General features: G+C 41.9%; 1 protein-coding gene across 2 annotated transcripts in view; it reads right to left on the reverse strand.

Moving 5' to 3' along the window:
- MROH8 (maestro heat like repeat family member 8) overlaps positions 1–14,236 on the reverse strand; it is a 73,515-nt gene that overhangs the window by 40,307 nt on the left and 18,972 nt on the right. For both annotated transcript variants that reach the window (XM_079128179.1, XM_079128178.1), the window contains 4 exons: positions 9,106–9,185; positions 7,358–7,502; positions 6,430–6,525; positions 4,875–4,979 (listed from right to left, as the gene is read on the reverse strand). In XM_079128179.1, coding sequence (XP_078984305.1) covers positions 4,875–4,979; positions 6,430–6,525; positions 7,358–7,502; positions 9,106–9,185 — 426 coding nt within the window. The remainder of the gene's footprint in view (positions 1–4,874; positions 4,980–6,429; positions 6,526–7,357; positions 7,503–9,105; positions 9,186–14,236) is intronic.

Genomic DNA, 14,236 nt, shown 5'->3' on the forward strand with positions numbered 1-14,236 from the left:
ATGATATTCAGCCCTTAGATATCTGAAGGGTTAACATTTAACATGTATAGATACAATGAAGACAGTAGATGGCATTAAATAGGGCAATTATAACCTAAGTAAATAATCTGAAAAATGAAAATGTTTTGTGCATTAAGATGTTTATCCTAGCACTGTTTTTAAAGATCACATTTTTGGAAATAATTGCTCAATAATGCTAAAGAGAATTATGGTACAGCCTTCTATGAATGCAACCATTACAAATCAAGTAGCTGAGGAATTTACAATACTAGAAAACATGCTACTCTGATAAGCAAAACAGCTGGATACAAAGTGAGAGGAGCATTTAGTGCTATTTAAAATTTTTGTTTATTGAGGCTGGGTGCAGTGGTATATGCCTATAATCCCAGTGGCTTGGGAGGTTGAGACAGGAGGATCATGAGTTCAAAGCCAGCCTCAACCAGCCTCAACAACTTGTGGAGGCCCTAAGCAACTCAGCAAGATTCTATCTCTAAATAAAATACAAAAAAAAAAAAAAAAAAAAAAGGTTGTGGATGTGGCTCAATGATTAATTGCCCCTGGGTTCAATCTCCAGTACAAAAAAAAAAATTGTTTATTGACACCCTACTTTATTATGGAAAAAACATGTATGGAAGCTGGTAAAAATCATACTATAAAGAGAATATACTTTAGAATAGTGAAGAAAATAGGAAAAATTAAAATTAAAGAAGAGGCAAGCCACAGAGCTAGGCTCTGAACTTCCTCATGGCTAATGCAGAGGTATACACACAATGTCCTGTAGAATATGATTCCCACTGTCTATAAGAAGCAAACAGCCATGCAGAAGTAGCATAACTTTTCCTCAGATTGAGGCAGAAATAAATTTATTCTGCAGCTCTTTGGAAATAAGACAAGAAATATTGTGAACATCAGCCTCTAGGGGCTGTTTAGGGTAAATAAAGCCATAGCTACACAAAGATGTAAGTTACAGACCAGCTGATCAGGGGCAGGGAGGAGCCAGATCACACAAGACCTTGCATTCTAACAACAGCTGCAAATCACTAGATCAAAAGAGTTCATGGGGGGAAAAGAAAAAAAAAATACAGAGAACGCAAATAAGAAAACCAAACAAACAAAAACAAACAAGGGCTGGCGATGTAGCTGGCCCAGCATGCACAAGGCCTTGGGTTCTGTTTCCAGCACCACAAAAAAATCCAAGCAAAGAGAAAAAGAAAAGGAGTGATTGAGTCTCAAGAAGATAATTCTGGCTACAGAGAGAGAACAAATTAGATGGAACTAAAGTGGAATCCCTCACCCCAATACTCATGCACAAAAAGTGCTTGGAAGGAATAAATATAAATGTTGAGGGTGTCTATCTCTAAATGACAACGACAAGAAGCTAATAATTTATTTTATTTTATTTAAAAATTTTCAGTTGTTGATAGACTTTTATTTTATCCACTTATTTATACGTGCCTCACACACGCTGGGCAAATGCTCTGCCACTGAGCCATAGCCACAGCCCCACTAATAATTTTTATTCCTTCTATTTTTAAACAAAATTTAAATATTTTTCTATGATGAGTATATTGATATTCCTTTTTAAAAATACTTTTTTAGCTGTAGATGGATACAATATTTATTTTTTTATGTGGTGCTGAGGATGGAACCCAGTGGCCCACACGTGGGAGGCAAGCACTCTACCTCTGAGCTATGGCCCAGGCCTGCATACTGATACTTTTTTTTTTTTTTGAGAATATACAATCATAAGCCCTCTGAAAGGCTACACAAAATATAAAATGCTTCACGAATTTGTGTGTCATCCTTGCACAGGGGCCATGCTAATCTTCTCTGTATCATTCCAATTGTAGTGTATGTGCTGCCGAAGCGAGCACTGATATTCTTAACATTAAAAAACCCCAAAGTTTATTATCACACACATAAAAAATCACTGGAGAATTAGTCTGGTCACTAAGTCCTTCTTTAATATTCCCTTTTTGAATTCTGTTTTTTTGTTGTATTGTTTTTTTGGGAGAGGGTCTTACTATGTTGCCCAGGCTGGCCTTGAACTTGTGATCCTCTTGTCTCAGCCTCATGAGGAGTTAGGACTGCAGGCACACACCAGCAACATGCCCTGTCTTTTTAATTCTTTATCTTTATTCTTCTTTCTTTTTCTTCTTCTTCTTCTTTTTTTTTTTTTGATGGTACTGGGGATCAAACCCAGGGCTTCAAGGGTACCAGGAAAGTGGCCTACCACTGAGTTATGTCCTTGGCCCCTATCTTTATTGTTTACATTTTTTTGAGAATATAAAAAAGTTAGGGACTCAGAGAACTTACATTTGCCTAAACGCATTGAAATATATACTTAAATTGGGTGGATTTCATTTTCTATATAAATTATAACTCCATGTAAGAAAAGCTATAGAACTTCTAAAAAATCCATAAGAGTACATAACAAAAAATTCTGGTACTACTTCTGGATGTTCATAGACCCCCAAGACACCTAGGACAAGCACTCCAATATTAACAACTCTGTAGGGAAGAAAAAATACTAAGAAAGAACCCAGGGCCTAGAGAGAAATTATGTGTGTAGGAGGGAGTTATTTGAGAGTCTCTTCTTCTTTAATCTGTGGCTAAAATTAGAGGTTGAGGAATGCAGAAAGAAGAATGCATTGTTGTTATTGGAACTGTACGTGGTCAGTGATGCCAGATGTTACTTATCTTCCTTCACTAATATAAGTTTTGTTTTTTTGTTTGTTTGTTTGTTTTTGGTGCTAGGGATTGAACCCAGGGCTTTTGTGCATGTGAGGCAAGCACTCTAGTAATTAAGCTATATCCCCAGTCCCTAGTAATAAGGGGCCAAATTTACTTCAATAAGGAGGTGAGAAGTTTATACATATTTTCTTTTTTTTTTTTTTTTTCACATAGGGAGTTTATTAAGCAGTGTCTCCCTGCAGGGTAAGAGAGAAAATGAGAGGAAAAAAGAAAAGGAAGAGAAGGGGAGTGTGAAAAGCAAGAAGGAGAAAGAAAGTGAGTCAGGGGGAGAGAAAAGCAAGAGAAAAAAGATGGCGGGGTAGCTATCCTTAAGCAGTTGAATTCTGCTGGGCTAACAGTGGACCAATAACGGAGAAGGATACTTGCAAGCTGACTGATGAACCAATAGGTCTCTAGCATGTTCACAGATGGATAAGTAGTTGGGAGGTGGGGAAAATGGCTGCACCGGAAAGAGCGGGGAGAGCAGCTTTCAGACTGACAAGTTAGGTTGTGATGCAACAGAAAGGCAGGGAGCAGCTTTGGATTACATTCCCCCGTTTCTGTTTCTTTTTTTTTTTTTTTCCCCTGGTGCTGGAGATTGAACCCAGAGCCTTGTGCTTGCGAGGCAGGCACTCTACCAATTGAGCTATATCCCCAGCCCCCGATTCTATTTTTATAAGAAAATTTTTTGTTCTCCAGTTGTTTTTCGCCTTCTCTCTCCTTCCTGCCTAAGTGACTAGGGCTGGTTTTGCAGGTTAGATGTAAAAAGTCCGTTCTCCCAGGGGCAGTCTTCAACTTCCAGTCTTCCAGAGGCAGATCGTTTTCATGGACTTCATTTCTTTGATTTAATGATCCCCGATTTCTACACTAACTGCCTATACCCAATTCTGGCTTAACTCCTTTACTGCTATAGGGAAAGGGGACGATGACCGTTCTGGCTTCTTCGAGCTGGAAGGGGGCAGTGTGGGGCAAGCAGTTTGGAGTTGCCTTTTTAGAAATTGGGGTCCGTGGTAGAAGTCTGGTTGGGGAAAAGCAGGTTGTAAAGGCATCTGGGGATGGGTGCTTTAATCTGAAGTCTGGTGATGGATGCAGAGCAGAGCATCTGGGCAAAATGGAAGGTGAGGCTGTGTCTGGGGGTCACTGGGGCGTAAGATGGGTTTCCACTTGCTTAAGAGACAGTGGAAGATCCCATCCTGAGTCACAGCACCAATGTAAGAAAACCCACAAAACCACGCCCGACACAGGGAATCACATAAGGGAGTTTATTAAGCAAACAGAGTGTCTCCCCACAGGGTAAGAGAGAAAATGAGAGGAAAAGAGAAAGGAAAGAGAAAGGGAGTGTGAAAAGTGAGGAGGAGAAAGAAAGTGAGTCAGGGGGAGAGAAAAGCCTATATATATTTCCCATGTGAAAAATATGAAAGATGGTGAAATGTTTTTAAACACAACTGTTAAAACATCTGTATTGAGAACAACTTCCCTGAGGAAAATTCTGATATAAGGACCCCACAATACTATCCCACCAAGTTATCTTCCAATTCCCAGGCCTTATTACATAGTTCCTAGAAACAACGGGTGGAGAATAGGAGCAGCTTCAGTGTCTGGTAGACCTGCTTGGGGAAGAGGAAAGAGGTTTCCAAAAAAAGAGTGGAATAGATCCAGGGAGGAGTTTAGTTTGGGGAAATTCTTTTTAGAAGTTACAGAGGAGGATTCAGAACAATTGAGAGGTAAGAGATTGAAAAAAAAGAAAGGCATGCATTTGCTCTGAGATGCTAGGAGGTATTTAAATTTATTGACTTGAATTGACCTGCTGGACTTCATTTCTTCAAAAGCAATCTGCACAGACATTGGGCTGCCATGTACCCTGAGACATTTTCAGATCACACTTATTTATTCATTCATTCAAAAGCATTACTATATCATTGGTTCCTTCCAACTTACTGCTCAACAATGGAGATACAGAGATTAACACACAGCACCTGGCCTCAAGCTGCTCATCTTTGAGGAGAGGGGCCGAGTACTGTGATAGCCCATGAGCACCAAGAGGACACAGGCCCAGGCTGGGAGTCCTAAAGAGGAGGGGAAACAGGCAGTGGAAAGATGGCTTTGGATCCTTCTTTCTCTGCAACTAGAGGGTTGCTCACCTTCAGGCAGAGATGTCTGGATAGGCACTTCAGAACCTGGGCCATGCTGGCTGTCGCCCGCTTCCGCTCATGGTCCTTCGATGACTGTAACCAGGGTTCCAAGTGCTGCAAAAAAGAAACGGAGGCAAAATGGCTTATCAGGAATGCCTGGGATAACATCTTTATTCTCTTTGGAAGAAAAGGTGGAGAGAGAAGACCCATAGTATTTTGAGGTTTGCAAATACCACCCTAAATGCCAAATGGGCTTAGGATGGAGAGGAAGGCAGCACAATGACAAGCAAGGCAGGCTGGTTTCTGCTCAGGCTGACTTTCTAGACTTACTATGCTGCCTCATAATTCTTCAGTAATTATTTGATTTTTCTCTATGTCTTCAGCCCTTTCAAATCTGCTTTGGAAAGAAATAAAGTTAATAATGTGCTAGTAAGGAACTCTGGAAATGGAGAAGTTGCATCTGCCTGCAAAGACAGGGAAGGACTGGCGGAGAAGACAATATCCACAAGTAGGAGCTCATAAAGAAGGGGCTTTGAGGCTGGGGATATAGCTCAGCTGGTAGAGTGCTTGCTTCACATGCGCAAGGTACTCGGTTCAACCCCCAGCCCCACAAAAAAGGGGGGTGCTTTTCAGGTAGAAAACATGGCTTAAATTAAGCTGCCAAGGCAAGAAAATACACAGTACAATGAGATAAAGGGGAGAAACCCAATCTGGCTGGTGGATTAATGTACAAATGGAAGGGAATAAGAATAATTTCAAGGTCAGCTATGGCAAGGACAAATGTCCATCTGTACTTAGGTGCACATGATTAATAATAGCTTAAAGGGGTATTCCTTTTTGGGATATTAGCACCCTTAAAAAAAGGCAAATCAGGCAAGTTGACACATGCCTGTAATCCCAACTGCTCAGGAGGCTGAGGCAGGAAGATTGCAAGTTCAAAGCCAGCCTCAGCAACTCAGAGAGGCCCTAAGCAACTCAATGAGACCCTGTCTCCAAATAAAAAAAATAAAAAAGGGCTGGGAATGTGGCTCAGTGGTTAAGTGCCCCTGGGTTCAATCCCTGGTACCAAATAAAGATGGGGGCAAAAGAGCAACAGACTTGAACTGCAGTAAATGCACACTACAGACAGACTGGCACATACTGGAACAGCTACATGAGAGCAGGTGGTCACTTATGACCTCTGAGTCCAACTTGGTGGGAAGTTGCCTATTTAATAACTCATGAGAGGCTGATTCTGTTCCCTAGTCACTATAATAATTTAAGGAATAATTATAGCAACCATTTAAACTACTTGCTGAAGGCCATTTATTCAACATTCACAGTACTTATTATCTCCATGTCAAGAAAAAGAAATGAGATGCTGAGAGAGCAAATTCCTTTTAGAAGTGAAATCAAGGACTCATAACCAAGGACTTGCAGTGAGAATGAACCCAAGCCTCTGACTCAAAACAGACAGCTGATCTCTCCACAACTGCATGCCTCCTACAATGAATCCTTCACATCTTCTTCCACTTTCCCCAGTGAATAGGAATAGTTCCCTGTTCTACCTTCATACCTTGCTTACCTGAAAAATGGTGTCAAGACTTTCCAAATGTGGGTCTTTTACCACCAAACTCTGAAGCATCTCGGAGAATGCCTGGAACGTTTGCCTGTAGAGACACTGAACAGGGGCAGGATCAGCGACGTGCCCTCCCTGTCAAGTTCCCCAAGCTCTGTACACTTAAGGCTTTCCTCAAGGTGCAAACTCGGTGTAAAAGTGACTGTAGGTGGTTTGTGGCATGAGATGAGCCAGAATAAATCTTCATTTCAAATGGACATCTCAGCATTATCTGATTGTAACTACATCTGGGGAACTACATCAGGGTCCTTAAGATACAGGTGACTCTTTCTGATATCTTGAAACACAGGGAAGTAAATCTTCGTAGGTAACTGCTTTATCAGTCCATTTAGCAGCCAAGAAGAAAATCAGGGCCTTTGTACTTACCCTCCCCTCTGCCAGGAGGCTCCCTCTCTCCTCCTTCAAGTCTCACTCTTACCAGGAAGGTTTTCCCTCCGTAAAAAAGCCCCTGTGCCTCCCAACCATAGTCCTTTCTTCCTCTTTCACTGCCTTTTTTTGTCTCTAACACTTAACAACTTGCGAGGGGACACATTTATCCTTCAACCGTTTGCCTCTGCACTAGAACGTAAGTTCCACTTTTGTATTTCCACTGCCCATCGCAATGCTTAGCACATGGTGGTCCACAAATAAACGTCTGTAAAATACATGCACGAATATGCCCACCTTATTTTAAAGTCAAAAAGAAAGAAGGAGTGAAGGGGAAATGAAAGAACAAAAATTAAGGGAGAAAAGCTATCATCTAATTCAATCGACTATTTTATTCACTAGAATTGATTAAATGGGTTTTGGCTAGTTTCAAAAAACCAAATGCTCTTAAAGGGCAGAGACCAGTTGACCCCATGGTGGCAAGTTATTAAAGCAAAGCATGAGTTACCTCAGGGTTGTAGGGCCCACAGGGCGTGATTTCCTGCAGCTGGGTAAGAATATTTAGCGGTGGAAGAGTGATCATACTTCTGGTGATAACCTGGAACAAGTCAGTTCGTTCCTCAGAGCCAAACAGCAAATGGACGTTGTGGTAACTAAGAAAAAAAAGTTTAGGAAGAACAAGTTGGGAAGAGGATTTGATTTGATATTGTTAAATAGGGATCCAAAGTAACTAAAAAGGAAAGGGTAGTTGGGTTGGTGTATCTCAGAAGGAAGAGGTAAATGGCCTGGCTCGTCAATCTATTTACATGAACTTTCCCCCAAAAAGTCACTGGAGTGACACCCTTTCAGGCTTTTCTCCAGCTCAGCCACAAAGCAAAGTCTGCCATAGCCTACTTGTAGCAACATGCAGTTTTCCAAAGTGTGTTCTGCTGAATTCGAGTTTGGGGAATAGCAAGTTCAATCAAGTTAAACACTTTATTTTTATTTTTTGTTGTAGATGGACACAGTACATTTACTTTATTTATTTTATGTGGTGCTGAGGATTGAAACAGTGCCTCACACATGCTAGGCACGCACTCTACCACTAAGCTATAGCCCCAATCCCAAGTTAAACACTTTTTTTTTTTTTTGAGGGGTACCAGGGATTGAACTCAGGGGCACTCAACCACTGAGCCACGTCTCTGCCCTATTTTGTATTTTATTTAGAGACAGGGTCTCACTGAGTTGCATAGGGACTCGCTTTTGCTGAGGCTGGCTTTGAACTCATGATCCTTCTGCCTCAGCCTCCTGAGCCCCTGGGATTACAGGCATACACCACCACGCCCAGCAAACCCTTTTTTTAAAAAAATATTTTTAGTTGTAGCTGAACACAATAACTTTATTTTACTTATTTATTTTTATGTGGTGCTGAGGATCAGAACACCAGTTCCTCGCATGCGCAGAACAAGCACGTAACCACTGAGCTACAACCTCAGCCCAAACACTTTTTAACTATGGAGAAGGGCATGGTGGTGCACACCTGTAATCCTAGCTACTTGGCTGAGATAGGAGGATTACAGGTTTGAGGTCAGCCTCAGAGACTTCATGAAAGTTTATCTCAAAATAAAAATAAGAAGAGCTGGGGGGTGTAGGTCAGTGGTAGAGCACCCCTGGGCTCCATCCCCATTACCACAAAAACAACAAGACCTTTTTTTTTCGGTACTGGGGGGATTGAACTCAGGCACTTAACGACTAAGCCACATCCCCACCCCTATTTTGTATTTCATCTAGAGATAAGGTCTAAGTTGCTTAGGGCCTTGCTTTTGCTGAGGCTAGTTTTCAACTCGAGATCCATCTGCCTCAGGTTCCCGAGTCACTGGGATTACAGGAATGCACCACTATACCTGGTGAGGAAACTTTTTAAACTACAGGACTTTTCAGTACCTTTAATCATTTTAATCACTGTAGTTTAAACCTCCAAGACAGGTAGACAGCAGATAGCCTTTTAACCCCTTAGATCTTGGAATTTACAGTTATGAAACATGTATTGGGCGGGTCACTCTCCACTGAATATACTTTGGACAAAACTGAATTCCAAGAAGTTTCCAACAAGGTCCTTCAGATATGGATGTTAGTGTACATGAAATCAAAGTTCTTACACGAAAACATGAATTTGTCTTCCTTTTCCCTATCTAAATAGAGAACATGTCAGTGGCCTCTGGCATTGGCCCTGAGTGAGGAACCAGGATACACGTGTAAAGAGCACAAGGATATCACCTGAGGTTTGCAATGGTAATAAAGACTTCTTGGCGCACAGGGCTGAACAGAGATCGCAGGGGCTCCTCTTGTATCAGTACCTGCAGGGAGAGGAAAAGAACTTTAGAGGCCAGAGATGATCAGAGGTGCAGGTGCCTGCAAGGACAGCAGCAAGCTCTTCTGCACCCTGCTCTGGGCTCCACAGGACGGGTGGCAGGACAGTGCAGGGGCTAGAAGTTCATACTCTGGACCAGACCCTAGGCCCTGGCTCTGCCTCTTATTACCTGTTTTAGTTGACAAAGTTATTGAGCTTCCTTGTGTCTCCATTCCTCATCTGTAGAAGTAAAGATAACACTACTACTTAGCTCCATGGAGGTTGCTGAGTACTGAATGCACAAGTTCATAATACCTAGTAGCCCTCAGTAACTCTTAGTATCTATTATTCAGTATTTTTAAAACTACAGATAATTTCTAACTTAGGCATTCTAATTCTATTAAACCAGTTGTCTCTATTATCATGTCTAATGTCATTCTGAGTTACTTGTCCTGGAAAAGGAAATGACTTTTGGTTTGCAAATTGGCAAAAGGAGAGTTGCCTAGCTCTGTTGGGAAAATCCACAGAGTGACAGAGAGAGAAAAAAGGGGATTTGGGGACTCAATGGTCCCTAGGTTTGAGTTCTGCCTCTGCCACTTACTCTGGGGTGTATCATACAACTTTCCTATGTCTGAGTTCCTTATCTGTATGGGAGAACTGAGACATATCTCAGGGAGTGAATGTGAGCAGCTACTGTACTGTAATGTCAATGTGAATGCTGTGGAAATCTTATTGAACTGTCTACCCTGCTTCTCTGGGAATTTCTCTGGTCCCTAGCCTCACAACTGTGTTGCTACTGAGTTATTTTGTTCCTCTGGCCACAGTTTATACGTCCAGAAGTAGATACCAAAACCAAATAGATTCTTGCAGGGATCTGGAATTGGGACCAAGAGTGTCAGTCTTTCTGGCTGGTCTTCTGAAAGAAGAAAATTTAAAATTTGGGAGTTCTAGTCCCTATGAACAAGGCCAAAGAGAGCCAATCTGAGGAAGAAAGAAAAGGGGATGGATGGGAGAAGAAACCAAATCTATACAAAGGAGCAAAGATAAGAAATGAAGAGAAAGTTCTTTCCAAGCAAGTGGAAGAGGAACCTTCTACTGTCTAGATTCCTTCCCCTCCTAGGGCAGGGTGCTCCTCCCATCATGGGGCTCGGGGAATACTCTCATCTTTAGAACCAATCTCCTGTTTTGTGTTTCCAGCGGCTGTAGTGGATTTTCTTCCCAAACAGACATCACTAGGAAGTTAGAAGTTAAGATTCCCTTTCTGAATTTTTCTCCCCTCACTTTGTGACTCAGGTCTTGCTGGTGGCCTGCTGCTCTTCTTTGTTTCCTCAGCGCTCTCAGTTATTTATATGGCTTTATAGCCTGGAAGGGACAAGTCAGAAGACTATCCTCAGCCTTCGCGCTCTCCCAGGGCTGCAGTCGCTCAAGTCTAGTTGTTTCAAGAGCACCACCACTGAGATCACCGCTAGGTCCTTGCATTCCAAAGAATACACTTCCCAGCCTTAAACAGTCGTCAATGGTGCCCCTCTCAGGACTCATAAAGAAAGATGACCTGTGGTTTTTCTCTTTAGTTCACTGCCCAAGTCCCACCAGTTGTGGCAGAGTTTATGTGGTTCTCCATTTTCCATCTAAGCACCTCCTGAGGATGGAGGCAGTGGCTCTGGGCTGAACCCTGAGGCCTGCAATCCCTTCTGACTTCAATTTATTTGATCCACTTAAGCCAGAAAGATCTTTCGTTCTCTTTTCCTTTTTGACAATAAGAATGGAAGCCAGATTGATCCAAGATGGCGGTCTAGAGGGAGGCTGCGTTCCTTGTCACTCCGCAACGCTGGATTCAAGCAGAGGATATCGGTTTCTCGGTGAGGCAGTTTTTGCTGCTTATCGATCCCCGGCTCTTTACCCCATTTGTCTGCTGTGATCACCTGCAATCTGCCAACATACTGACGCCTTTTTTGAGAGCAGATTGCTCACTGTCAGGCGTTTGTCATCTGCCATTTGCCTGCCTCTCGCCTGTCCATCGCCTGCCTTGCCCCTATCCATCACCCAACGCTCGAGGTTCACCTCCCGATCATCCGACAGCTGCGAGCAGATTGACCACAGACGGCCAGTGGAGCACCAGCTGCCTGCTGCTGCCTGGAAGTTCACTGTTACAGTACCTGCAGGTTTGATTACACGTGGCTGCCGCCATTTTGAGACAACAGCCTGGCCGGACTGACTGAGTCCCGTCTCCAGGATCCCTCAGCCCAACCGATCACTCCCTGCCTCTGGGGCCCTCACATCAACTGACTGCTCCCTGCTGCCAGGACCCCCAGACCAACTGACTGTGCCCTATCACCGGGAACCCAGACCAACTGATTGCACCCAGCCTCCTGGATCCCACAACCACCTCAAACACACCCGACCTCTAGGACCACTGCCGGACCAACTGCATCCTGTCTCCAGGACCTCCAGCTGACCACGTCCACCCCTGAGCTTCAGCTCCCCATTTGCCAACACATTTGGAAGCCAGAGCAACCATCTTGGATAATCCTGGAAGCCATAGCTCCGATCTTCGGGTGGGGCAAATCCCATCCTGAGACGCCTGCTGGAGGCTTGAAGCTCATTGTCAGGTACCTCTCATACATCAGGCTACTGAATACTGGGAGGTTTCATTAGTATATGACTATTATACAGTAGATTTTCTTTTTTCTCCTTTTTTAAAAAAAATATTTAAGTTTTTATTTCTTTACGTTTCTTGCTTTCTTTTCCTTCTGTTTACCTGTTCCCTCAGAGTCACTTTCTCCCTTATTTACATGATGTTATTGTCCCCAAAGGGGCTATTTGGTCTAGGATTGCATAGTGTCTGATTTGGATACTGCTAATATTGATCTCCCCTTAAAGAAAGGGTTTTGGAAACCTATAGGGCCACTATAAGCCTATAGGGGGAAATCTGCAATACCCCAGATCTGCAGCGCTAGAGGGGAAGATACATGAACAACATGAAAAAACAAGGGAAGAAAATGATCCAAACAAATCTAGATTCTATAGTAATAGAATCCAATGACAGTATGTTAGAAGAAATGTCAGAAAAGGACTTCAGATTATACATGATTAAGATGATTCGCGAAGCAGAGGATGAGATAAGAGAGCAAATGCAGGCAATGAATGATAATACCAATAAGCTGAGAGAGCACCTGCAGGAAGCAAAAGATCATTTCAACAAAGAGATAGAGATTCTCAAAAAAAACACAAAAAAAAAACAAACGGAAATCCTTGAAATGAAGGAGACAATAAACCAAATAAAAAACTCAATGGAAAGCATCACCAACAGACTAGACCACTTGGAAGACAGAACCTCAGACAATGAAGACAAAATATTTAATCTTGAAAATAAAGTCGCCCAAACAGAGAAGATGGTAAGAAATCATGAACAGAATCTCCAAGAACTATGGGACATCATGAAAAGGCCAAATTTAAGAATTATTGGGATTGAGGAAGACACAGAGATACAAACCAAAGGAATGAACAACCTATTCAATGAAATAATATCAGAAAACTTCCCAAACCTGAAGGATGAAATGGAAAATCAAATACAAGAGGCTTACAGAACACCAAATGCACAGAATCACAACAGATCCACTCCAATTATAATGAAAATGCCTAACATTCAAAATATAGATAGGATTTTGAAGGCCGCGAGAGAAAAGCATCAGATTACATATAGGGGGAGACCAATACGGATAGCAGCCGACTTCTCAACCCAGACTCTAAAAGCTAGAAGGGCCTGGACCAACATATTTCAAGCTCTGAAAGAACATGGTTGCCAATCAAGAATCCTATACCCAGCAAAACTAACCTTCAGATTTGAAGATGAAATAAAATCCTTCCATGATAAACAAAAGGTAAAAGAATTTACAAATAGAAAGCCTGCGCTACAGAATGTTCTCAACAAAATATTCCATGAGGAGGAAATGACAAACAACAATGGAGGTCAGCAAAGGGAGGAACTACCTTAGAGAAAAACCACTCAAAGGAGAAACCAAGCCAACTTAAAAACCAAAAATAAGCCAAATGACTGGGAATACAAATCATTTCTCAATAATAACCCTGAACGTTAATGGCCTAAACTCATCAATCAAAAGACATAGACTGGCAGAATGGATTAAAAAGAAAGACCCAACAATATGCTGCCTGCAAGAAACTCATCTCATAGAAAAAGACATCCACAGACTAAAGGTGAAAGGATGGGAAAAAACCTACCACGCACATGGACCCAGTAAAAAAGCAGGGGTTTCCGTCCTTATATCAGATAAAGTGGACTTCAAGCCAAAGTTAGTCAGAAGGGATGAAGAAGGACATTTCATACTGCTTAAGGGAACCATAAATCAGGAAGACATAACGATAGTAAATATTTATGCCCCAAACAATGGTGCATCCCTGTACATCAAACAAATCCTTCTCAATTTCAAAAATCACATAGACCACAACACAATAATTCTGGGCAACTTTAACGCACCGCTGTCACCACTAGATAGATCCTCCAAACAAAATCCAACCAAAGAAACCATAGAACTCAATAACACAATCAATAACCTAGACTTAATAGACATATATAGAATATTCCATCCATCAACGAGCGGATACACTTTCTTCTCAGCAGCACATGGAACCTTCTTGAAAATAGACCATATGTTATGCCACAAAGCAGCCCTTAGGAAATGCAAAAAAATAGAGATACTGCCTTGTGTTCTATCAGATCATAATGGACTAAGAGTAGAAATCAATGACAAAGTAAAAAAAGGAAATTACTCCAACACTTGGAGACTAAATAATATGCTATTGAATGAAACATGGATAACAAAAAACATCAGGGAGGAGATTAAAAAATTCTTGGAGGTCAATGAGAATGATGATACAACATATCAAAATCTCTGGGACACTATGAAAGCGGTACTAAGAGGAAAATTCATTGCATGGAGCGCATTCCAGAAAAGAATGAAAAGTCAACAATTAAATGACCTAACATTACAGCTCAAAGCCCTAGAAAAAGAAGAACAGAATAACAGCAAAAGTAGTAGA

Source organism: Sciurus vulgaris, assembly GCF_902686455.1.
Source record: "Sciurus vulgaris genome assembly, chromosome: 2".
Lineage (NCBI taxonomy): Eukaryota > Metazoa > Chordata > Mammalia > Rodentia > Sciuridae > Sciurus > Sciurus vulgaris.